Source organism: Salminus brasiliensis, chromosome 9 (genome assembly GCF_030463535.1).
Source record: "Salminus brasiliensis chromosome 9, fSalBra1.hap2, whole genome shotgun sequence".
In the NCBI taxonomy this organism is placed as follows: domain Eukaryota; kingdom Metazoa; phylum Chordata; class Actinopteri; order Characiformes; family Bryconidae; genus Salminus; species Salminus brasiliensis.
This window is the reverse complement of record NC_132886.1, coordinates 36,886,458-36,911,265: the sequence shown is the minus strand read 5'-3', so window position 1 is coordinate 36,911,265 and position 24,808 is coordinate 36,886,458. Positions and strand designations below refer to the sequence as shown.

General features: G+C 45.7%; 1 protein-coding gene across 2 annotated transcripts in view; it reads left to right on the top strand.

The window, feature by feature from the left end:
* Positions 1-22,918, top strand: part of epha4a (eph receptor A4a) — a 41,992-nt gene extending 19,074 nt beyond the window's left edge. Inside the window, exons 4-18 of one of the 2 annotated variants that reach the window (XM_072688301.1) lie at positions 3,242-3,397; positions 6,098-6,433; positions 8,021-8,145; positions 9,565-9,724; positions 10,734-10,845; positions 13,664-13,722; positions 14,423-14,536; positions 14,829-15,014; positions 18,213-18,274; positions 18,356-18,565; positions 18,802-18,951; positions 19,061-19,254; positions 19,493-19,651; positions 20,114-21,267; positions 21,676-22,918. In XM_072688301.1, coding sequence (XP_072544402.1) covers positions 3,242-3,397; positions 6,098-6,433; positions 8,021-8,145; positions 9,565-9,724; positions 10,734-10,845; positions 13,664-13,722; positions 14,423-14,536; positions 14,829-15,014; positions 18,213-18,274; positions 18,356-18,565; positions 18,802-18,951; positions 19,061-19,254; positions 19,493-19,651; positions 20,114-20,228 — 2,138 coding nt within the window. In that variant the 3' untranslated portion in view covers positions 20,229-21,267; positions 21,676-22,918. Of the gene's footprint in view, positions 1-3,241; positions 3,398-6,097; positions 6,434-8,020; positions 8,146-9,564; positions 9,725-10,733; positions 10,846-13,663; positions 13,723-14,422; positions 14,537-14,828; positions 15,015-18,212; positions 18,275-18,355; positions 18,566-18,774; positions 18,952-19,060; positions 19,255-19,492; positions 19,652-20,113; positions 21,268-21,675 lie in introns of both variants that reach the window. The other variant, XM_072688300.1, reaches the window with a different exon arrangement.
* The last annotated feature ends 1,890 nt before the right edge of the window (positions 22,919-24,808 follow it).

The window sequence follows — 24,808 nt, the reverse complement described above, 5'->3', positions numbered from 1 at the left end:
AGTTTATTAGATGCATTTTGCTTGTGCGTTGACTGATTGGAAAAGAGGGGGGGTGGTCTGTGCCTGGGGAAAGCTGAGCATGTGGCATTACCTCAATCTATTGTGTGTGAACGAGAGAGAGCATGAGAGAGCAGGGAGTGAGATAGAAGTGTAACTTGGAAAAGATAAGGCTGTGTAAAGTTTCTAAAAAGGACACACTCAGAAGACCACCCAACGCTGGCTTCTCCCTCTCCCTCCCTCCCTCCCTCTTTCTCCCATCTTTATTTTCTCTGCTTATTTTTCTTCTCTGACTTCTCTGACTCTGTTAAATCATCTCCCAGTAAACCCAAACTAACGCACAAACCTCAGAACGCGGCAGTGTTCAATCTCCTGAAAGTCTCCTGAAAACGCAATATCCTGGACATCTTTTGTCCCGCAGATCTACTCTCATCTTTTCTTCAGACGCGGAACAACAGGTGAACAGGCAGACCCCCTTAAAGCCTATAAAACTGCCTGAAAGCTCCCATGCTGCTGTGCTCTGCTACGAGGAGAAGAGAAGCGCTGACCCTTGAGTAAGCAGCCAACGGCTGGTAATTACAGCTCCATTAGGAGACAAGCGAAGAGCTCATCACTTCAGGCCAGGGCAATGAGGCCGAGACTGTCCAGCTATTGTGCAGCTCAGCGGTCAGAGGCTCAGGGAAGGCAGGGGTCTGTTTGCTGGGGATTTTGGGAGACGGTAGGGGGGAGAAATGGTGGGATAAAGAGACAGTTGGTGGGAAGGAAGATAGACCTCGAAGCAGGTGAACGGCATTAGCACTGGAGACTGTTGGAGAAGAGTCCTGATTAAAGCTAATATAGCAGCACGTACCCTTAGGCACATACACGTACACACGGGACTTGACACTAACAGAGTACATTTGAAAGGATCTATACTTTTAACACACACACACACACACACACACACACACACCCCTTCAGTTTTCCACTTGAGTTTGCGGATCTATTGGAGGTTCCATTACTTGTAATCTTCGTTAGCCTGGTTGCACCAGTCCAGAAATAAAGACGCAAACTTTAGACATCAAACACGTAACGGCTGATTGACTACATTTAAGGCCAGGAATCTGTGTAAATTGGATTATTCTAAAACTATCACTTTAATCCCACCACCTCTTAATCTCCTCCAATTATTTCAGTCCTCTCATCCAGGCTCTGTTAAAAAGATCCCAAACTCGTCAGATGGACTCTCCACCCCCCCTCCTCTTCCCCTCCAGCGCACGACCACAAAGCCCAGCATCATCTCGAGGCCTCAACCCTAGGCCACATCCGCTCTATCCATCTCCCCATCCCTCAGTCCCCTGCTGTTTCTTTAGCGAGTCCATTCGAGAGGATGACAAAAAAACGTGCTAATCTCCTTTCAGAGGGCCGGAGTTAGCTGGCCGGCCCCGATCTCGCTCGCTACGGCGGCTGATTGCCAGCACGATTGCCAGTCTGCCCGGGGGTGGGGGTGGGGGTGGGGGGGCAGACTGGCAATCGCGAGGGATGAGGTAGAGGGATGGAGGTGGAGATATAGAAAAGAAAGAAAAGGTGGGGGAGCCTCACCCAAACACCACTATCACCACCCCCGGACGGCCGCGTGGTAATCCGGCTCCCCGGGGCTCCTAGTCACTTTACCCGATTAAGAGAAGGCAGGGAGAGACAAGGAGAGAGATTAATAGACACTTGTTTGTGGCGGTTTGCTTCAAGTGGCTTCTGTCTCGGCCTGGAAGAGAAAGAGAAAGGCAGCTCTAGCAGGTCTGATCGGGACGCGCCGGCTCGTCCTGTCTGGCAGTTCGATTTGTGAAACCTTGTTTATTTGATTACTGTTCATTTCGCTCACTGACCCTTGGAACGTTGTCGGCCATAATTCCTCACTAAGTGCATTTGTGATTCTGTAGTGCGCCAAACTGAACACTTACACTGATAGGGTCCCAACTGTAAAATGCAACGGCTGAAGGAAAAAACAGTGTATGAATCAATAAACTCATGTCATAAATAGCTCTTCCATGTGAACATACAAACGCAATCACGCTGGTATCGATGGCGCTGTAAAAGCCGTCAATAAAATACCTCAAAGCATTCCTTTATCTGTGTCACCAAAAGTAGAATAGAAAAGCATGCAGTGTGTGTATGTATTATAAAAGAGCAAGGCAGGCTGAGAAAGAAGGGGACAGAGAAGACAAGTGTTGGGGAGATCTTGGGTATCTGCTGAGGCAGAGAGACAGCGAGAAGAGGACAAAGAAAGTAAATAAGAACAAAAAGAATAAGATGTGAGGGTTGGGGTGTCAGTGACTGTTGTGTGTGTGTATATATATATATATATATATATGTGTGTGTGTGTGTGTGTGTGAGCGTGTGAATGTGTGGCTCGGGTGCTGGGATTAAGACAGGGTGCATTCCTCTGCTATCGCTTCCTCTGTTAATTAGAGTGTCATAAACCCACAGCGCTCAGTCTCTCATTGAAGCATTCCTTAACACTGCTATATAATGCTCTGTTCCAAAGGCCTGGCCTAGCAACCATACAAACACAGACACACACACACACACATACTCATAAAACAATAAAACAATTGACCCGCCATGCTTAAATACTTGGTTGCATTATTTTAAGGTTGTTTTTTTTTTATTATTTGTTCCAAGTCATTTTGGAGCATTTCTATTCATGTTCTGTTCAGATCATATGTTTGTCATATGTGCCTCTGCACCGTAGAACAGGGCACCACCACTCCACCATTCTTTTGCTGTCAGATAAAAGGTTTGAATAGTCTTTCTAACAAACCAATGAGAAGTTCTCTCAGATATTTTTCTGGGTCTTCCCGACCTCAACCTGTTAAATCCCACCCCCCCACTTTAGCCCAACACATCTAAAACCTACATGCTAAACATATTGTGGTTGTCTCACAAAAGCCTTGTAGCTTCAAATAGGCAACTTTACAGGAGAAGGAAAAAAACGTCTTAACATTAAATGGAAGTCAATGTATTCCAATTCATTTTGGAGCATTTCTGTTGGTCCTTAAAATTCTGACACAGTGGAAAGAACAACGGCCAGATTCACAAAATGTCATTTGAAATGTTTTGTGATACAATAGTTAAACATACAACAAACAGTTGTATGTTTAGGAGGAGGGTTTGGAACAGACAACTGTTGGAAAGGGAAGCTATTGTTACATTGGAAATTGGAGCTGGTTTAATATCGTATGTTAATTTCTCCTCTCTTTTGTTTCAGCCTGTAAGGTTGGCTACTACAGGGCCTTGTCTACGGACGGCAGCTGTTCAAAGTGCCCTCTGCACAGCTACTCCGTCAGAGAGGGATCCACGTCCTGCACCTGCGACAAAGGCTACTTCCGCTCCGAGACGGACCCTGCCTCAATGCCCTGCACTCGTAAGTTATTTTTCCCCAACCTCCCTTATAGACCAGTTCAAAGTGGTTACAGTGCTCAGAAATTCATCGCTTACACCACAGTGCCCAGTGTCTGGCTTTACACCTATATTGCTTGTTTTATGTTGTAAAAGGTGCAATACACGCAAGACAGAATTAACAGGCTGCTGCATTTGCCTTCTGTTTGGTTCACACCCTTGTCGCAGTGACCCTGACACACAGCAAACCACCAACACATGTTAATCAGGCTTAAATCCCAGTTCCGTGAAGGAGAAAAAAAAAAGTGTGTGTGTGTTTAAGTCAGGGAGTTCCCAAGATAGACAAGTGTGTCAGGGCCTAAGGTGACTTACACATGATAACAGCATTCAGCTCATAAGCAAAGACCCTGCACCGGAGCGTCCACAGACAGCAGACCTCAGCCCAGAGTTAATCACAGAGTCGCGTACGTGTGGTTCACGTGATAAACAGGTGCTAAACGTCTGGACCCAATACTGCGCTGTGCCATGAGGACAGTAATCAGTTGAACACAGACAGCACAGCCAGGAGTGGTCACAGTGTGTGAGCTAATGAGACTTTCAGATCTGACTGATCAGCAAGAAACTGAAGAGCCCACACACTGCACCAGGCTGACCTCACACCACTAATGACATCTAGGTGGGTGAGGTCAGTCTGCTAATGAGTCAACACATTTACGCATATTTACAAGTATCTTCACACATTAAATCTTAGATATTGTTGCCGGCACGTCAAAAGTCACGTCAAAACTTTGCGCAAGATTTTACTCGGATAATCCATTTTATCTGATTGGCAGTTAAACAGGCAGTTCTCAAAGAAATATATCTAGTAACAGACATTTTGACCAGGGGTGCCTAAGCACGTTCATGCCACTGTAATTAACCATATTTATCTTAATTTTTTAGTACATTATTTACCACTATAACCTAGAGCTGGTACTGTACGTACTTCTATGTTCTTCCTCGCTTTTCCCTAAAGCTCTTTCTCTCCCTCACACACGCGCACACTTTTTCCTCCCTCGTCTACCGCCTTTACTTTTGCTCTTTAACTACTTCTCTCATATCTCCTGCTGTCTCTCTAAAAGCCCTGGCCGTGCACTCAACACCAGTACACCACACGGGCTCAGGCGAAAGACTGCGATAAAGAGAGTGAGCAATAGAAAGTGTGCGAGAGAAAAAGAGAAGTGTGTGTGTGTGAGAGACAGAGAGGTGGGGGGGGTTGGGGGGGTGCAGAGCTGACCCCATTACGCTCACCCAGCAGAACCTCTCTCTCACCTTATCGTATTAAAATGCGGCGAAGCCAGTCGACTTAATCAGCCGCTGTCAATCACAGAGCCGGTGGCACCGCGCCACCGCGGAGCGCTCTCAGTTCGCTGACTGGCAGTGCTGCCGCCTCGCCACTAATACAAGTTAAACAGAGTTTAAAGAGCGCTTACACCGAACTCCCGGACAGGAGGGAGGCGTATTAATCCACACCCAGGGTCAGCGTGGTTTAATGATTAAGGAGATCTAAAAAGTGGCTGTTCCAAGTGCCACTGGCTGCAGCACAACCATGACCATTCATAACAACATTTGGGAAAGGTGTTCTTTTCGTGAAATTCTGCATACCTTTTAAACACACCCAATCAAATCGATGCAAGTGAGACGCGGTTTGATGTAGGACAGTCTCTTGTTTCGGTTCTGTTCGGTCCACTGGGTTATAGTATTTCTGAGTGGATTGAGTAATGTAAGAGTTGCTCTGTCTTTGGGGAAGTCATTTGTGTGTGTGCTGTTTCTGATCACCGGAGTACGTGTGTGTGTATGTATGTGCGCGCAGTGGAAGGCGGCAGTGAGGGCAAAGCAATTAGCATTAATAGGATTCCTATCAGCCACTTGCTCTCTTATGGAGGTGTTGATCCTCTCTCGCTCTCTCTCTTTCAGTAACCATGTCTGAGAGAGAGAGAGAGAGAGAGAGAGAGAGCAAGCAAGCGAGCGAGAGAGCAAACAGTGTGGAATGCCTGTGGTGATGGTTTGTCATAAACTTAATTACGGCTAAATTCAGCATCAGCTGGTTTACAGAAACGCCACACAGAAAAACAGCAACACACTTCTCACACACACACAGACACACACAAACACGAAATAAAAGGGCATGCGAGTATCTGTATGCCCTCATTTCTTTCTCTCTCATTTTCCCATGCAGAATAAACACGGACCTCAATATGCACATATGGAATGACTTTAATGGAAATTCTGCACACTTTTAGCTCCAGCAAAGGACTTATAAGAGCAAGCCCCCCCCCAGCTGTACGTTTAGCATTTTTCTTAATCCAGCACGTCTCATTTAGTTGTTCATAGTCCTCCTGATGGGTTGAGTCATAGGTTCAAATACTACGCTTCATCGGTCCACAGGGCTTGTTTCCAAAATGCATCAGGGGCTTGTTTAGATGTTCCTTTGAAAACGTCTAATGCTGAAGTTTGTCGTAAGGACACAGGAAAGGTTTTCTTCCGATTCCTCCGTTAAGATCCCATTAGTCATGTGACAATTTATTATTGAGGCTCGTAATGTGAACACAGCCTTTAAACCAAAACAAATTTCTTTAAAAACAATTCTGAGTCGTACCAAAAGTGATCAAATCAAAATGTGGTAAATATATATATATTTTTTAAAAGAACTGTAATTCAATCTGTCTCCTTTCTGTTCCTCTAGAGCCCCCGTCTTCCCCTCAGCACCTTATCTCCAACGTGAATGAGACGTCAGTGAACCTGGAGTGGTCGCCTCCGGCATCATCGGGCGGGAGACAGGACCTGACCTATAACGTTGTGTGTAAGCGCTGTGGCCCGGATGGTCAGCGGTGCCAGCCGTGTGGCAGTGGCGTCCACTACTCTCCTCAACAGCTGAGCCTGCGCTCCACCCGCGTCTCCATCAACGAGCTTCAGGCACACACCAACTACACCTTCCAAGTGTGGGCAGTCAATGGGGTGTCCCAGCAGAGCCCCAGCCCCGAGCAGGCTGTTTCTGTGACGGTCACCACCAACCAGGCTGGTGAGTCTGTGTGCAGATACGCTTTTCAATTATCATTTACCCAACTTGCACTTCCACTCACCACTTTGCGAGGTCCACGGAGGTCATCTGTTATGTGCTCTCTACCTAATCCACAGAGCCACTGTTGATCAGTTCACCACCCCCAAAACATTCAGAAAAGATAGATAGGTAGAACCAGCAAGGTGAACTTGGGGAAGCTGGAGTTTTTCTGAAAGGCATTAGTAATGTGCAGTAGAACAGGAACATGATACATTGAGATGTATATAGATGTAGCTTACAGCTATGTGACCTCACCAAATACCAGTACCATGATTTGGTGTGAGACTGAAGTCTAGCATGTTCTGCTGCAAAGCACTAGGAGAACCTAACCTAGGTCAAATAGCAGTCAGAGACATTCAGCTTTTGCCATCGTGCACTTTTCAGGAATTTCACTTCACAGCTCACCATATGAGTGTCAAAAGCCGTTGCTCTAAAAACAAACTGAGCGCGTTAACCCTAGAATGCACTGCATCCCGTGTGTGTGTGGTGGACGTGGGGGAAGAATGAATGCTTGGCTGGTTCCATTTGTTTGTGCTTACACAGTCTGTAAAGTTTTACTAGGTGTTTAATTTTGGGTTGTTGAAGACGTGTGAGGCAGGAAAGGGCTTTGTGTCTGGCTCTGTTGTCTGAGTCCGAGTATGTGTGTGTGCGCGCGTGCGCTCAAGTCTTGATACACTCAGTCTCGCCTCACTCCTGTGTCATTGTGTCTCTAAACTTTATTACCAATAGCAGGCACACCTGTCCCTGTGCGCTTCAGTCAGGCGCTCACCTACCACTGCCCGTCTTTCCCAAGCCTTTACGACCCACTCCCAGCTGGACTTTTACGACCCTTTCCATAAGTTTCTTAACTGCAGATGTCAAATCGGCTTCTCTTGCTTAAGCTTTCACTGAATCTGTGTGTACAGATAAGTGGAGACTGAGCTCAGGTGAGGAGAGCTAGGTAATATCTAAAGCAGCCTGAGCCAGCACAGCCCCAGGGGCCTGGACTTAATCCTCGCCTTGGCAGCGGCGTAGCACCATTGATAAAGCCATATAGATTACAGATAAAGCTCATACTCGCTACATTACTGTGTCAATAGACCCGCTGAAATAATAAAGTCCAGTTATGAGGGGGAAATAAAAGCCTTTTACCCTGAGAAAACCGAGCAGTGTTGCTGCTATAATGAGCATGCAGGGTGCCTTGTGCTGGGGAACTCGTTCTTCTTGTGGAATAGAACCCACAGAAAAACCCAAATAGATCAGCTATCCTTGCAGCAATCCTTGGAAAGCCAAGCCAGGGCTAACTTATCAGGTAGACTAGTTATCTAGCTCGCTAGCAAGCAAATGATCCAAAGGGTTCTTGCAGGTTCTCTCCACATGTCCAAGCAAATATCTACCCGCCTCCGTAATGCTTTGTAGCTTTGTGGCGTTAAAGCGTTTGTCTTTCTGTGAACTGGGACCAGAAACAACTAGAGGAGGCAGCCGAGGGAGAGCTCCTCGCTACACTGAGGCTTTATTCTGAAAGCCTGTTTGTGTTTTTACATATTTTTTTTCCTTCTCTTTTTCCAGCTCCCTCTCCGGTTACCTCCATCCAGGCCAAGGACATCACCAGGCATGCTGTGTCTCTGGCATGGCAGCAGCCCGAGAGGCCCAACGGAGTCATCCTGGAGTACGAGGTCAAGTACTATGAGAAGGTGAGGAGATGGGGATGGCATGGGGGGTGTAATCTAGGGTCATAACCCATCAGGCTGCCTTTACACTGCCAGCAGGGGGGTGAAGCAGCAGCACTACAACATCAACGACAACAAAAAAGAAAGAAAGAGCAAGGCCATCCTGGAAGTGTAGTTCAGGCTACAACACCGGCTGAAGCAATCAGAGCAAACAGCATGAGGTCGAACCCAGCAACAACAAAAAAAAAAAAAAAGAAAGAAAGAAAAGGAGTTGTGGGTAATGTAGTTCCAGTCTGTGGGGAAGGTGAAGGTAAAGGCCAGCGGCTGGCGGATGGTGAGACAGCATGGGGTGAACTGAAAAGAGAAAGAGAGATGGAAGGAGGATGACTCTTCTCTTCTCTCCCGCTGAGTTCTCTCCTCTGCCTGGTTGAGTGATTACAGAGCAGCCATGGTCAGATTCCATCCTCTCGCGCGCTCTCTCTTTCTCACTTCGTCTTCCACACTCACACAGAGAGGCTTGTGTTGCGTTCCAACAGCTACAAGCCGAACATTAGGTGACATGAAGGAAAACAAGAAGGGAGAAAAAAAAAACCCTCAGTTAAACCAAGTGGCTCTGCTTGCTTAGGTGCAGATCTGAGCGTATCCTAAGTGGTCTGAACGCAGAGATGAGGCAGGGGATTTCTACACAAGCAACTTCAGGTTACACCCACAGGAGAGAGAGCAAACAAAGATGGCCACCTTGTTTTTTCGAACAACGTGGCTGTGGTTTCATCCTACAAAAGCTTTCCCTGTACTTTTTATGTCAGACCTTCAGCGAAACCTCTTTTGTTTGATCACAGCGTTTCATCAGCAACCGACTCCAAGCGCAACAAACTAGGCGCTCAATGCCACGTGGTCCTTCTTTTAAAAAAGTATTCATACAAAAAAAAAGACCATGATGGTCCAGCTCTGGTTAATCCTGAACGGTTTCGCGGGATAGTAGGGGTTCCACAAAGTTCTCACATTAACATAAGGACTCTATTAGATCTATATAAGCAGGAAGGGAATGCACAGTGTTAAGAGTGCACCTGGTCACATCATGTTACTAGTATCTGGACTTTGTTTTGATTGTCGAATGTGTCTTGGAGAGAGCAGTGTTTCCACTGCTGTAGCATGTGGCTCAAATGCGTATCACTGGATTTGTTTGGATCTGGTTTAAAGTCTTGGGTGCGTTTATCTTGCATTATTATGTGGTTTGTCCTGATCCAGATATAATCCTGACACTCTAGATGCATGAAGTGACCAGGTGTAAACGGGGGTCAGTGCGCCCTGGGCGTGTTTACACCTAGCTTTTTATGAGGTCAAATGAAATCCGAACATGAGCCGATCACCAAAAACACCTTAAGATGTTGCAGAATAAACAAGCCCTTTAACGTTTGCCTGCTTCCTGTCTCACCTCGCCAGGATCAGAACGAGCGCAGCTACCGGATAATGAAGACATCTTCCCGCAGCGCCGACATCAAAGGCCTGAGCCCACTCACCTCCTACGTCTTTCACGTGCGCGCTCGCACCGCCGCCGGCTATGGAGAATTCAGTGCCCCCTTCGAGTTCATGACCAATTCAGGTGGGTTATGAATGTGTGTGTGTGCACAAGAGACAAGATGCCTGACAAAGAAACTGTGCAGGTTGTTTCTCACAATGATGGGCGTTGAATTGGGAGTGTTGAATTTTAGGGTGGATCTCCCTCTCACTCTCTCTCTCCCGCTCAGCTGGAAAGCAGCTGATGTATACATAATTATAGACCTCTTCCCAACTTCTTTCCGAACAGATAGCGCTTTTGTTTGCCTAGTGCGTTTTTTCTTTTCTTTTTTTAATTGGCACTTAAAGGGAACAGATGAGCGCGGCAACAGACTGAATTCTGGAGAGACGAGAAGGAAAATGTTTTGAGAACTCTCAGCGCGCAACTCGCAACGGGGCTCATAATGAACAGAAAGATTTATAACGAGTCTTATTAAACAAGGCTCTTTGTTTGTGCGGAAATGAGACCGGGGATTCCTACACCAGCAAATCCGACGCTACACCCGCGGGAAAGAAAGCCAACAAAGATTATTATTTTTGGTTTAGGGTTTTTTTTTCTCCATTTTGTCTTTGGGGCATTTTCACACCTGAAAGCTCAGACCACAGTTGATGTTTTTGTTACATTGTAAACATTTGATCCAGTCAGTTTTGGTTTTACTCTGCATTTTAGCAGCTGAACGCACTAAATACTTTTACATGATATAGCTACATCTCTTTACAGTCACCTATGAGGGCTGCATCTCCCTGTAGTTGACATTGATTGGTTTGTAGAGGGGTGGCAATAGCCTCACTCAATTTCTTGTAATTGGCCCGAAATAGTCTGAACCATCCATAAAAGTGTCTTTACACTGCAAACCAACCCAAACATTGTTTAGTTTGATCTGAGCGTGGACCACCTCTTTTGGTTAGACCACATTTTGGTCTTTTGGTATCTTCGAGGCACCTTTACACCTGCTATTTTGGTTTGGACTAAACTGAAAAGCCCTCCCGTGAAAGCACAGAGGGGAGCTCTAATTTGCTAAATTGTATTTTTCTACTGTTTTTTCTACTCCCAGTTCCCTCCCCCATTATCGGCGACGGAGCTAATTCCACAGTTCTGCTGGTGTCCGTCATCGGCAGCGTGATTCTGCTGCTCATCTTCATCGGAGTGTTCGTGATCAGCCGCAGGTGATTAACCCCCCGTCCCTGTCCGTCACTCTCTCAATATATATGTATATATACGGCCACAGGCGCCGTCCGTCCATGCCCGTTTCTCTCCCTGTGGCTCTTTCTGTCACCTCTTCCTCACCTCGTCCGTCATCTCTCCGCCTCTCTCTCTCTCATCCCCTTGCTGTCTCTCGCTCACTTTACCTGTCCATCACTACAGCTCAGTTGCCTCTCCTGCAACCCCCACTGTCCTCTTTCTCTTTCTCTCCCTCCCTCTCTCCCTGCGGTGCTGCTGGCAGTGTGGTGACAGGCGGCTGGCAGCTCAGCCTGATTAGAGCGTCTCCCGGCCCTCTGCAGGTTCTCCTTACTCGCGTGTGTTGGACTCCGTAGGGAGTATGTTCTGTTCTGGAGACCCCAGAGGAGTCAGGGATACACAGGAGACCGTGCGTGCCTGCATGTGTGTGTTGGAGTCCGTCTGAGAGTCCGTCACAGCTCCCACTGGCAGAATGTCACCACTGCAGCATCCTAATCATACTAACTTTTTTTTTCTCCCCTCACTTGTCAAACACACCCTGTGTTCGCACTCCACCTCTTCACCTGGACCCAGCAGGCAGCTTTAATCCCCCAATCAAGAGTTTTACTGTAGCTTTTCTCGATTATTATTGTTATTATGATGATTATTATGGTTGTGCATTTTAAAGCAATCATATTCTGATTAATATTCTTCTTATTTTTAGTTTTCTGCCAGATTTCTCCCCACTAACTCGTCCCACAATTACCAAGATATCAACACCATTTCAACCCAAAATTGATGGGTCAGATTCTGCATGATTCTAGCATGTGCAACCCCATAGTAACCACCTTTTATAAGTATTTAGATCATTAGATATTGTCCCAGTTTTCAAAAACCTTCTTAACTAACAAATGCTAGTCAGTGCACTAATATTTTATTTAAGTCATTTAGAAGCATTTCTATTGGTCTATTCATGATATTCTGAAACCATGTAAAATGTGTTTAAATCATGCACAAAAACCACCTACAAACATTGATGTGGTACTGTTTGACAGCTGAGTGGAACAGAGCTGATTCAGTGAGCTATGAGTGAGAAATAAATTAAAATGAAGTGACACTAGACGTCTGGGACTTTGAGGCTCAGCTCCCCTTTTCACACAGCTCCTATATCTGTGCCGTTTCCAAGACTTAGGTGAGCTCCTCCTTTCGTTGACACTGTAGCACTATCAGCCATGATAATCAGCTCAATACAGGTGGGTCTGCCTTAGTAGGCCTGGAAAAGGCTTCATCTGCCTCATTCACACTCCAAATACAAATCAGCCTAATGAATGGACCCTTTGTTCCCCCCAAAGTACCCATTAGGCACTTCCTCACTGGTCGCAGTCCAGTTAGAGAGAAGAAGACTACATTACACCCCTCCACCACCCCTCAGAGATAGGAGACAGAGGTGGTGTGTGTTTGTGTGTATGTACACTACTGCTCAAAACTTCGGAATCGCCTCATGCCATTTGAATCATTGATAATTATGATTTTCAGTGTATGATTAGAATATTAATAAAAGTTCTGTGATGATTAGGACACTGTAGTTATCTATCTAACGCTACTTCCTGTCCACATACCTGCTCCTGATAATCAATTGAGCCCTATAAGGCTGTACTGGCCACAGATTAGAAGTCTGCCACATATTTGCTGTTGTATTATTAAAGACAGGGACCTTTTCTGACTTTTAGGGAGTCCAAACTTTAACACTAGTGTATATATGCCAGGGCATTGCAGTTTGTCTGTGGGTGTATGTGTGTGTATACTCGGCCCACAATAACACGGGCAAGCTGTCACTCTAGTATTTGGAAAGCACGCTTAATTATCTCTTCGTGCCTAAAATAACGAGTACTGGCCGTTCAGGCTGGCCAGTCGGAGATGGGGGGGCGACAGCAGGGCTGCTGGATAGGTTTCTTGGTATGACGACACTGTCCCCTTCCAAACACACACACACACACATACGCTTGCACAGGCGAGGCTCTTTAGAGCGGCACTGGAGCGCTCAGGCGTTAAAGCCTAGCCTCCCCCTCCTGCTCTACCTGTGGATATCTCCCCCATCACATCTCTCTCTCTCTTTCTTTCTCACATACATGCACACGCGCTCTCTCCCTCTGTCCTGCCCACCTCAGGGGGCTTTTGTCAACGCCAGACTGCGCTAGGAAAACAATAACAACACTGCCGCATTCCTGAAAAGGTTGCTTTAGTTCAGCTGGCCCTCGCCACACTCACCCAGGTGACCCCGCTGCTCAGCAGGGGACAGCCAGGCTCCTGCTGCTTCTGTTTGGAGCCTTTATCAGAACTATTGTGCTTCAGTGCTCTAGGTGGGCCTGGGCCAGGTGACCCCATAGTGTGGCTGGAGCTTTGAGGCGGGGGTGGGTAATTGGTCATGTTTGCGTGGGGGGGATAGGGTTGCGTTTGGCTAACGTTGACTGATTTGGCCATTTCCTGTGTGCCTGTCCCTCACCATCAGGGTCTGAAACAGCAGAGTTGATGAGGGTGTCTGCCTGGGTTGCTCTGTGTTGAGCTGAAAGGCTGGAGTCAGTAGTTTGGAGAAGCACCCTTGAGCTGTGCTTGCTCTGCAGTAACAACAAGCCTTCCTGAGTTTATGCCTTCCCTCTCTGCAGGAGGGACAGGTGGCCACAGATAGCACCAACCCAGCATACCAATGCCTGCCTCGCTCTCTCCCTGTCTTTTGTTCTCATTCTTGCTCACCTTTTGTTTCTAAACGACCTCTGTAACAACAAACTGCAGGCTTTAAAAGACCTTTGTTTCCTGTTTTTTTTCCAGGAGGAGTAAATACAGCAAGGCCAAGCAAGACTCTGATGAGGAGAAGCACCTTCACCCAGGTATAAAGGCACCAAAAAGTGTCTGAAAATGTGTAAAACTCGCACCAAGAAGTCACTTGTCATACAGATGGAATGATAAGCCACTTTATCATCAAGTATTAATAGTCCATAAGTTGTAAGTAGATTATGCAAATAATTAGCTGCAACCCCTTCCAGATGGCCACCAACTTCAGCCTCCCAAACGTCACATACCAATGTCAAAATGATGTAAAATGCCAGCATTTAGTTTGCTAAACTAAAAGTCTTAACATCCACACGATGTTGAATTCAAAAGATGTTGAAGTTAGTTATGTTGTTAGTCTTAGATCATGGTGTTAAGTAACCAAAATTTTACGTCTTAATGACGATATGTGAAAGATACGTGACTTTGATTGGCAACCAAAACTGAACAACGTTGGGCTGTGATACGGGGCTAGTTTATTTTTCAACAAAAATTACAGCGGTGGCTGCTGGGCTATTGCACACGGATACATAGACACAGTGAAATCTCTGGTTTCAAGTCTACCAAGTGCTGATACTGGTAAAAGAAGCGAAGTAACCAATCCGGAGAAGGACGCTTCAGACAGACAAACAGAAGCCAGCAGGAAAAAGGAGTGAGAATGTAAAACAGATGTTGCGTATTCTTCATGCGGCCTGCCTCCCTTTCGCTCTCCTCATCTCTCCCACATTCACCCACCTCCCTCCCTCTGTCCATCCACAGGAGTCCGGATCTATGTGGACCCTTTCACTTATGAGGACCCCAACCAAGCCGTCCGCGAATTCGCCAAAGAGATCGACGCCTCCTGCATTAAGATTGAAAAGGTCATCGGGATCGGTAAGACACCCGCCTGCTGTGTCCCATTCACAATGTATCCACAATGCCCCCCACCAACACTGAGAATGTTTCTGAGAATGAGTACAAACTCTGCAACAGGCCCTCTTTAAATTTGCCATGGATGAACACAGTTCAAAAAGAAAGGTATTGTATTGTATGTAATCTGTAAATTTAAGGGAAAAATTCTTTGTCACTCAGAATAAGAACATCTGCTAAGGGCCATAAATAATAATAAAACGAAAATTGGATTATATGGCAGCTCAACTCAGTCAGTCACGTTTCTTCTCTATAGGAGAGTTTGGGGAGGTTTGCAGTGGACGTCTGAAGATGCCAGGCAAGAGAGAAATCTGCGTGGCCATCAAAACCCTCAAAGCTGGATACACAGACAAGCAGCGCAGGGACTTCCTGAGCGAGGCCAGCATCATGGGCCAGTTCGACCACCCCAACATCATCCGGCTGGAGGGAGTAGTCACAAAATGTGAGTTCTTGGTCCAGTCTGCTCTCAAGTTACTTTTTAAACAAGCATAACAAAAAACAGCCCAGAGCCTGTAGAGTCTGTTTCTCCGGTCTCTCTGCTTTTTGCAAGACTTGGAGACTTTTCAAGCCGCTATCTTTCAATACTGGATCTCCAATTCACCTACTTTGGGGGAGCTGACAGGTTTTTTATTTTATTTTATGTTTTCCACAAATTTCACAACTTGTTAGGGTTTGGTTTTCAAACTAAGCGTCAAAAATCCCCTCAAGCACAAGCACCAGTTCTGCTGCTCCAGTTTTTAAATTGCCCAGCGTTGATGCCTGTCTGCTGTTTGCGTCCCAATCACCATTTGGCACCCGGCTGGAGAAAAAAAAGAAAAAAAAAAGACGCAGTCTCTTTCAAAGTTGATGGAAATCAAACATGTCTTTTATAATAGCTGCTGCCCTTTTCCAGAGCAGAATCTTGGCAGGCTGCTCGGTCTGACATCAGAACATTTAATATTGCTTTATCGATTGAAAGTATCCGCTTGTCTATATGAATTTAACACAAACTTTAAAAAGTTCATCCTCTGCCATAATTCATACAAGGCTGGTTGAGTTTGTATGAGGAAGAGTAATGCACATTTATTGGTTTGACTGACATATTTTTCCTGAAGCAACTTGAATTACCCAGCAGCACAGACACAAGTACCTTCCTCAAGGCCACTGTAGCTGCTCCTATTAACCCCCTAGACCCTGTATGTAAGCCCACAATTCAGTTCTCTAGGTGTTTAGGATACCTCCGCATCATTTTAGTCAAAATAATGCAATCTTTAAACATCACGTTAAGTGCCAGCATGTCTTCACCAATGTGCTTCTTCACCAGTCGCAATATGCATCAGTATGAACCAGAGTTGTAGAACCATAGTCTAAACCTACGACCTCTTGAAGTCATTAAGGCATCTAGAACCACACTGCTGCCCTCATCACTGTTTAATGAACAGCGGACAAGCACAGCGTTTCTCCTCTGATGGCTCACTCATTCCCAAACCTTACGACAGCCTTGCTGGGAGAGGCAGCATTAGGAAGGGAAAGAAATGCGAGGCCTTTTGTTTGTTTCTTTTTTTGTTTGTTTTTTTTCACCCCTTTTTCAAGTACATAGGGAGCTAATAGCCATGCGTAGGGATATTATGATGCGCACACGTGACCAGCCTGTTGGCTCCTGCCTCTCTTGTGGTCAGCCCTGGCAGATATCCTCTCTAAGTTATGCATTAGGGAGGACACTGCCAAACGACGAGCTCTGCTTTGCCTGTGTCCTGAGTGGCTCTTTTAGCTTTGGTCTTTAGCTGTTGTCTCCTGGTTTAGCACGGTAAGAGCTGTTAGTTTTATTAATGGCAGTACTAGTCACGCACTCATAAAAGCTGCGGCCTGACTGAAGAGCGCTCGAGCTAATTGTTATTGCTGACAGACAATGGCAGCCCCTGCGTTCACAGCCCGCATCTCCAACAGGGCCAATTAAATGTGTTAAATTACTAATGATGTTAAAAGTGTCCTGAATAAATAACCACAAAATGCCCTCAAGCTACAGAGACAGAGAGTGAGCGAGAGAGAGAAAGAGAAGAGAGAGGCAAAGAAAGAGTAGATGCCAGCCGTCCCTAAAGGAAGCATTCAGAGACTGGCACGGTGGGCTCTAAATGCAAGATTGCAAGATTGCATTTGCATAATGAAGCCACTACTTTAACATCGTGATGATTTCTGCGAGGTGGAGAGAGTGAGAGAGAGCGTGCGATAGAGAGAGACTGCATGCCAGACTGTCCCTCCATTGTAAAGCCATCACAGCTCTGTCCCCCATCTCTATAAAAGGGGTTTCTCGTTGCCATAGCGCTCTCTTGTTCCAGCACTGACTGGCAGGTAATTCTGGAATGGAGGCCCGATAGCCCCACCGCAAATGGGGACGCATTCAATAAACAAACACACACACACACCGAGAAAGAGGAGAACAAAAAAAAAAGAAAGAAAAAAAAAAAAAAAAAAAAAACACCCATGCAAATAAGATGCAGGAGAGCGAGTGTGAGAAACGAGGCGGGGCCGACCGCTCAGGCAGCTTCAAGCTTGATTGGAAAGTGTCACTCAAAACCGCTGAATGCCTTCACGGCACCATATTGGCATTTCGCCCCCCCCCCGCCCCCTAAAACTTTTCTTTTATACTCTACCTTCCAATTTACTAACCGCGGAGCTAGAAAACTGCAGCGCACTGAAAACTGCTTATTGTGCATCAGGTGTGGGTTTTTAAACGTTTCTGATTAGGTTTACTGCTTCTGCATTTTGTTTATATGTACCAGAGATGATTACCATTCATGAGACAGCCTCCATGGAGACTCGGCCGAGGGAAGATGGTGTTTGTTTAGCAGATGGGTTTCTCTGATTGTTGGGGAGTTATTAAGTAGAGGTGATGGGGAAGAGGTGGAAGAAGGAACAAAAGAGAAGGAATAACCAATAAGAAGCGATCCATCTGCTTTATATGCATGACTTCAGAAAAGTCTCAGACAGCTGCACTATACCGGATATTCCATTCACACTTTCATTTACATTTCCGGCACATTTAGCAGACACTTTTTAATCCAGAGCGATTTACAGAAGTGATTTCCTGTCAACACTACTTCTAGCTAGTGTGAGCAAAGTAGGTACCTGTAGAGGTACCTGTAGAGGTACCTGTAAGCTCAGATACTGGCAAACAAGTCGGTAGTGATGCCTACTGAAAACAAAAAGATACACAGACCAACACAGAAGATACTAGAACTGATTGATGCAGTACATACACTACACCGTACCTGAATGTCAGACAAATCGAAGTAAGAAGACGAGTTGCATACATCAGTGGCCTGATGGCACACATGGAGGAAGGTTGCAGTTGTCAGTCATATACATACTTATTGCATCTAGCTTTGAAGCTGCTAGTCCCGCCTTTTGCCGTTTACACCAATTCAGCTGACCCAAAACCTCTAACAAGTATGCCGCTCAAGGCTAACCAAGGCAGACTTGAGTTTTAAAACAATATAGTTAAAATTATATTTAAACTAGCCTAACTTTCAAGCCATAAAACGATAAATGCAAGTAGCAATAAACAGTCCCTGACCATTAGCGTAGACAAGCATGATTTAATTAACTTAATTAACTAATTTGCGCCTCCACGTTTAACCATAATCCTTTTTCTCTCGCACAGGCAAACCAGTAATGATCATCACAGAATACATGGAGAATGGCTCCCTGGACGCCTTTCTGAGAGTGAGTAGACCGTTCTTCTGGCCTTTAAACCATTTAAGGTCCTGGTTTACTCTAATCTTGCTACGTGCTGTATCTTTGCAGAAGAACGACGGACGCTTCACAGTCATCCAGCTGGTTGGCATCTTGCGTGGAATCGCATCAGGGATGAAATATCTGTCAGACATGAGCTACGTCCACCGTGACTTGGCTGCGAGGAACATTCTGGTCAACAGCAACCTGGTGTGCAAGGTGTCTGATTTCGGCATGTCCCGGGTGCTGGAGGAAGACCCCGATGCGGCCTATACGACAAGGGTAAGGCCAAAAAACAAAAAACAATCTTCAAGGTGGTTTCTTGAAGTTCTCTGAAGTTCCTTGTCGTTTCACATGGCTCACGCTGCTTTTAGAGCTTTTTTTTTTTTTTTTACTAACCCTATAGTGCCGCTTTGCCCCGAGTGTGTGTGTGTGTGTGTGGGTGTGTGTGATTAACCTGGGTGCATGTGTTTTGTTGTGTCTCTTGAAAGGAAATAATGGGAACCTATCAATCGCAGGGGGGAAAAATCCCCATTCGCTGGACGGCCCCAGAGGCCATCGCCTACAGGAAGTTCACCTCGGCCTCAGACGTGTGGAGCTATGGCATCGTCATGTGGGAGGTGATGTCGTATGGAGAGCGGCCGTACTGGGACATGAGCAACCAGGATGTGAGTGTGGCATCGGAACGTGAGACTTCATCAGGAACAGAATGATTCAGCACGCACTTCCTGTGGGGGCAGTTTCTGACCTTTCGCTCTCTCTCTCGTTTTTACTCAGGTCATAAAAGCAATTGAAGAGGGCTACAGACTCCCTCCTCCCATGGACTGCCCCGTGTCTCTGCACCAGCTAATGCTGGACTGCTGGCAGAAAGAGAGAGCAGAGAGGCCCAAATTCAGCCAGATCGTCAACATGCTGGACAAACTGATCCGTAACCCCAACAGCCTAAAGAGGACCGGGGGAGAAATAGCCAGGTACGATGCTTCACTTACTGTCTAAAAAGCAGATGGCAGCCACGGATCAGTCAGCGAATGTCATAAGCTTTAGGTTCTAATGGTTCTAGCATGGAGACTTGTTTCATGCTCCATCTGTAACCATGTTCCAATGAACTGATGCATATGATTGTACATTTTTAGATGCCCCACTGAACCTCCAATAAAACTGGGCTGTTCCCTAGCAGAGCAACTACACTGTGGTCTTTCTCTCTTTCAGACCCAACACGACCCTTTTAGAGCCTAGCAGTCCAGAATTCTCCTCTCCCTTGGGCTCGGTCTCCGACTGGCTACAGGCCATCAATATGGAACGCTATCGTGACAACTTCACCGCCGCCGGCTACACCACTCCAGAAGCTGTAGTCTCCATGACGCAAGAGTAAGTCGCGCAACTTTTCGCGCTGTGGCAACTTGCGCCTATTTGATGCGTGTGTGTGGACACAATGTACTCTCTGTGTGATCATGATTAATGCAGGAGAATGGAAACTCACTCTTTAATCAGCACTCGGGGATGTGTTGCCTTGACATATGGGTTCAGAAATCACAATTCCATGCAAAGCCCCTATAGACAGAAATGGGGCGTTTTTTTCCCTGAGAAAAATCGCCTTTGGCTTGCAAATCTCAGGTCAGGATTCAGCTCTTAGTTCTCCTGTTCAGGCATATTGTCCTCCGAGGAGCTCAGCAACACAACGAGAAATGAGGGAGAACTTCCATTTCATGTGGAATCTGGTTTGGGGTTTGGTGAAGCCGTGGAGGAACCTTGAGCATACTGAGATCCGATTAAAAGGCTTGTTACCAGACATCTCTGACATGTTTTTTCTCTTTGTTCTCCCTCAATCAGAGACATGACCAGAATAGGGATCTCCTCCGCCGCACACCAGGACAAGATCCTCAGCAGCGCACAAGGAATTCTGTCCCAGATGCAACAGATACAGGACAGGATGGTTCCTGTCTGAACTCGCAGGATCGGAAACTCGAAACGTACTTTTTTTTTTCTTTCCTTATTTTTTTATTGTTTTGAAAGAAAAATCCATTTACCTCATCCATGCACTTTAAACAGAATTGTTGAAGGAGAAAAATAAACAAACAAGAAGGGAAGAAACGACTAACTGAACACGAGAACGGCGAAATGACACAGCACTTTTTCTTTTTTGGACAAAGGCGGCCAGCCATTCCAATTGGAGGATTCACCACTCCACGGTGTTGTGACTTACTGGATATGATTTGAGAAAGCTCTTGGGTCATGCCTTTGCTACCTAATGGAACTAAGAAGGCATGCTCTTTCTCTATCTCTCTTTGCCCTTCTCTCCTCCACCTTTTTTTTGTATGTATGTGACAGTATGTAAATAAGTAGATTTTTTGGATTTGCCCACCCTTGCCAGGGTTTGTTTCTTCCCCTACCATTTTGTTGTTTTCTTGTTTTTTTTCTTTAGCTGAGTCAGTGCACCTGGCGATGTAAGGCAGAGGGCTGTAAAATGGCGGTATGAGAAGTGTTTAAAAAAAAAAAAAAAAAAAAAAAAAAAAAAAAAAAAAGAAGAAGAAGAAAAGACATTTTTGAGCTCTTTATTTTTTGTTCTGGGGTTTCTGGCTCCCTGTGCTCATCATGCTGGGGGAGAAGCATTCGTCTTCAGCGCCTACGGAATGGAACTAGGTCTGGAATCTCTCCAGTTTTCCCCACCCTTTGAAATGGAATATCTGTCTCCACTCCGCAATTCTCCTCCCCGCTCCGCTTGGCTGGGAACTCAACGTGCACCGCTTGGATTAAAGAATGCTGCCCCGAGTTTACATCTTCTCTCTCTCTCTCCAATATGGTCTCCAAGACCCATCAACCCCCCCTCCCCCCAATCGTTTTCCCTGTTCTCACTCTCTTGCTCCATCTCCTTTTCTCTCCTTTCCTTCTTCCCTTTCCCCCTAAACCCCCTCCCCCCTGCTCTCCGAAGACCCCCGCCAGGCGCACGTCTCACTTACTGGAAGTTACGGCAGGACAAAGCTAAGGTAAGCGCAGAGGCACAGGCCCGTCCCTCCATTTACAAGATTCGCTCAGTTTCCTCTGTACACCCCGCCGGTATTTATCCACTCCTTAGGTGGGATTCAGACAGACCGGCAGAGACGAGTTGCTGGCAGATGCTAGCGCAGTTCAGCGGGACGCTCTCACCACAGAAAGAATAAATAATTATATAAATAAAATAAAATAAAAAATACAGAAAGAACCTGTAGCCAAAACTGAGAAATGTGTTTCTCCCCAGCGTCCCGGCAACAGAGCAAAACAGAGCAATTTGTGTTTCCGTACTCGAAGGATTACTTCAGTTAATGCTTTGTTTGTGCCCTTGAGTGCTGAAACCGTGAGTCTCGAACAGCCAACTCACTCCTTTTCTCTCTCGCTCTCTTCCCATCTCTCCACAGCGTCAGCCTCGGTACATCTGCAGTGGAACGATATCATTCACCACCTCAGCGTAGAGACGGGGGAAAAAACAAAACCCACACCAAGCCTCATATCACGGCTACTGCCGGGACCAGGACTACAATTCCTAGGACTTGCACGGCGGAAGAAGGAAAAACAAATGGAAAAGCAAGCTGAGGAACGGCTGAGGATTCTTCACTCCATTTCCACAAACTTCAGTTGATTATTGATTTTTTTCTTCTTCGCTTTCCGCATTGCACAGTTTGCAAAGCGCATTTCTGTGACGCCAACAGGGTTCACTAGCTTCAGACCGCTAGCAGTCAACAGAGCTTTCTGCACATTTGTGTTTTTCAAGGATGGCCGTTTGTTTTGAGAGAAACACACACACACACACACACACACACACACACACACACCCACACCAGAGACTACAGAGTGCTAAGTCATGGCTGCTTGCTGGAAAAGAAAATGCCAGAACGGTTCCCTGTAGATTAAACCACACTCTTCGCTGGAGACTGCATCTAAAACACAACACCTTCTGGAGATGTGGAAGTCTACCTTTGTGGGAACTTTGAATTCAACGCTTCTGCTAACATGAACACCCTGAGAAATGGACAGTGGAAAAAGGCACGTTTGTACCTTGAAGAAACGTATTGCAGGAGTGTTTATTTAAAAAAAGGGGGGAAAAAAGACTTGAATTGACCTCACACACGTTTCATGATTCATGTTAGCCAGTTCATCCCGTCCTATCTTCAGAGGCTGTTCTCTGTTTGACTAATGAGAGGGGAGGTGGTGTCGTCACTGTGATGCGTTCACACTCAGACGTTCAAGCCTCCAACCCTGAAAATCTTTCCTTTTCCCTTCATTTGTCTTCTTTCGCTTTTTTTCCCTCCTCACTGCTCACGCTCAGCCTTTGAGGACCTGTTTGGAATATGCAAGGAATGTGGAGGAGGTCTGAGATCTATAGAATGTATTGTGCCAAGCTTCTTAATGTAGTTTATTCCGGGGAATCAAACTAACACATCAGTTTTTATGTCTCAGTTAATCTAGTCACATGGATTAACAACATTGTGCTTGTTTGCATCTGTGTATACTGCCATCTTTTTATTTTCATTTGTTTTTTATTTGAATGGAATTTTAGGTACATGAAACATGTCATTTATTTATGGTCTTTTTTATCTAGTTTGTAAAATTGTAAAATAGAATATGAGGGGAAAATAAATGATTGCCAAGTGCATTGTAATGAAAGCCTGGGAAGATTTATGGGAACGTTACACTTGAGCAAGAGCACCGCTGTTCTTCAAAACCACATTCTTGGAACGGACGGCCGTCTGTCTCTCCAGACTGTCTGGTGAGGCCTTGTTTTGCTGAGCGCGAGTGGACCGTGTGTTTAGATGGACACAGAAGTGCCATTAGAGGCTAATGCAGGACAGGCGGCTCAGTTCCGTTCCATTTGGCCGGACTTGAAACGCAGCAGGCAGGCAGGCGCTGGAACCGGCAATGTAAACCGGTCTGCTTTTCATAGGCAACAGGGCATCATCTCTGGGTATTAAAACTTCCTGCCCTTCTTCCAGTCCTCTGGCTCCTGACCGCCCGGTCAGTAAAACAATAATAATGATTAAAAACCGTAATTCAATTACAGGGAATAAAACTCTTCAGTGGATAGAGGAGGAAACATGGCTGTGTTTGAGAGAGAGAGGTGGGGGGGGGGGGGTGGAGGCAAAGGCACACAGTGTGAAATTTTTCCTCTCTTCTCCCAATTCGTGCTAGCAATGCTCCAGACACTAGCAGGGTAAGAACTTAACACACATCTCCTCCAAAACATGCAAAGCCAGCCACTGCCTCTTTCCAAACTGCCACCGATGCAGCATCGCCTTGCAGGCAAAAAGCTCGTAGTGGCGGATCTTCAGCTATAAAGCACTAGCTTTATAACATCACTTTAGGAACGGTGAAGGCAGAGAGCACGGCCAATTGTGCTCATTTGAACTCCGGCCGCTGATGGCAAAGTGCCGTGGCTCGGGATTCAAACCTGCGACCCCTGAACCACAGTGTTGGCGTATTAGACCTCCAAATACACAATTACCATCCCCCAATACCAGCAGTCCTTTACAGTGTGTGAGCCTTTCATAACTAATGGAGCCATAGATACTGAGTTTATTTAAGGTAATAAAGATTTTCCAAGTTCCAAGTAGGAAACCTCAAATGGCACGCCGCACCAAGAGCCTCACGAACCCTGAATTCAAAATCCAACATGGCGGCACCGTACAGTAACAGTAGTGTCCCACTGTTCATTAGCAGTTCAAGCTATGTCTCATTACACCGTCATACACTCAGCACTGTCCAACGTCTGTGTGGACACCTGTGTGGTTCCATGATGTTTGGATGCGCAAAATGCCGGATATCAACTAGTATCGCCAACGATGCCAACCTGGGACATAAAATGTGGGACATGTTTGATTAGATTCAGATCGTGAAACCAGTTGTGGGAAACTCAAAAGACCACTGTTTTTGGAAATGCTCGGAAACATTTGTGCAATTATCTGAGTGTTTAACGGTCATTCCCAGCTCAGACATCCTTATTCTGAGCTCAGTGGAATGCAGCATTAGCCAAAAGCTTACACAATAGCCACACCTGAACATGCCTGTCAAAATACCGTTACAATGCAATGTGCTGTGATTCAGTACAGTATGAAAGGTAGAGACGACAAACTTTTCAGTATTGTTTTGACACTGATGCTGAAATCTGGAGTATCGGCCAACACAGACACTGATCCTTTAAACTACTGCCCTTAAAAGGACCATAGAGTGACTGAGTTCTTTAAAGTATGTATATAGTAAGAATTAGGGCTGGATGTAGATCACGATATTTAAAGACAATGTCACAAAACTCAATATTTATCACGATACAGTGATCACAGACTTAATACTTATACTTAATGAAATCAGTAGCAATAGATTTCTTAAAACTATTTTTGGGTGCTGTTCAGATACTCTCCCGCACTGTGATTTTTTTTCAACATCTGCTGCACTTCATCCAGTTTAAATTAAGTTTAAATCAAGTCTAATTACACTGTTTGTAATAATACATGCAGCTGATCAGTGTTTATTAAGTACAATACCCTCAATATTAATGCA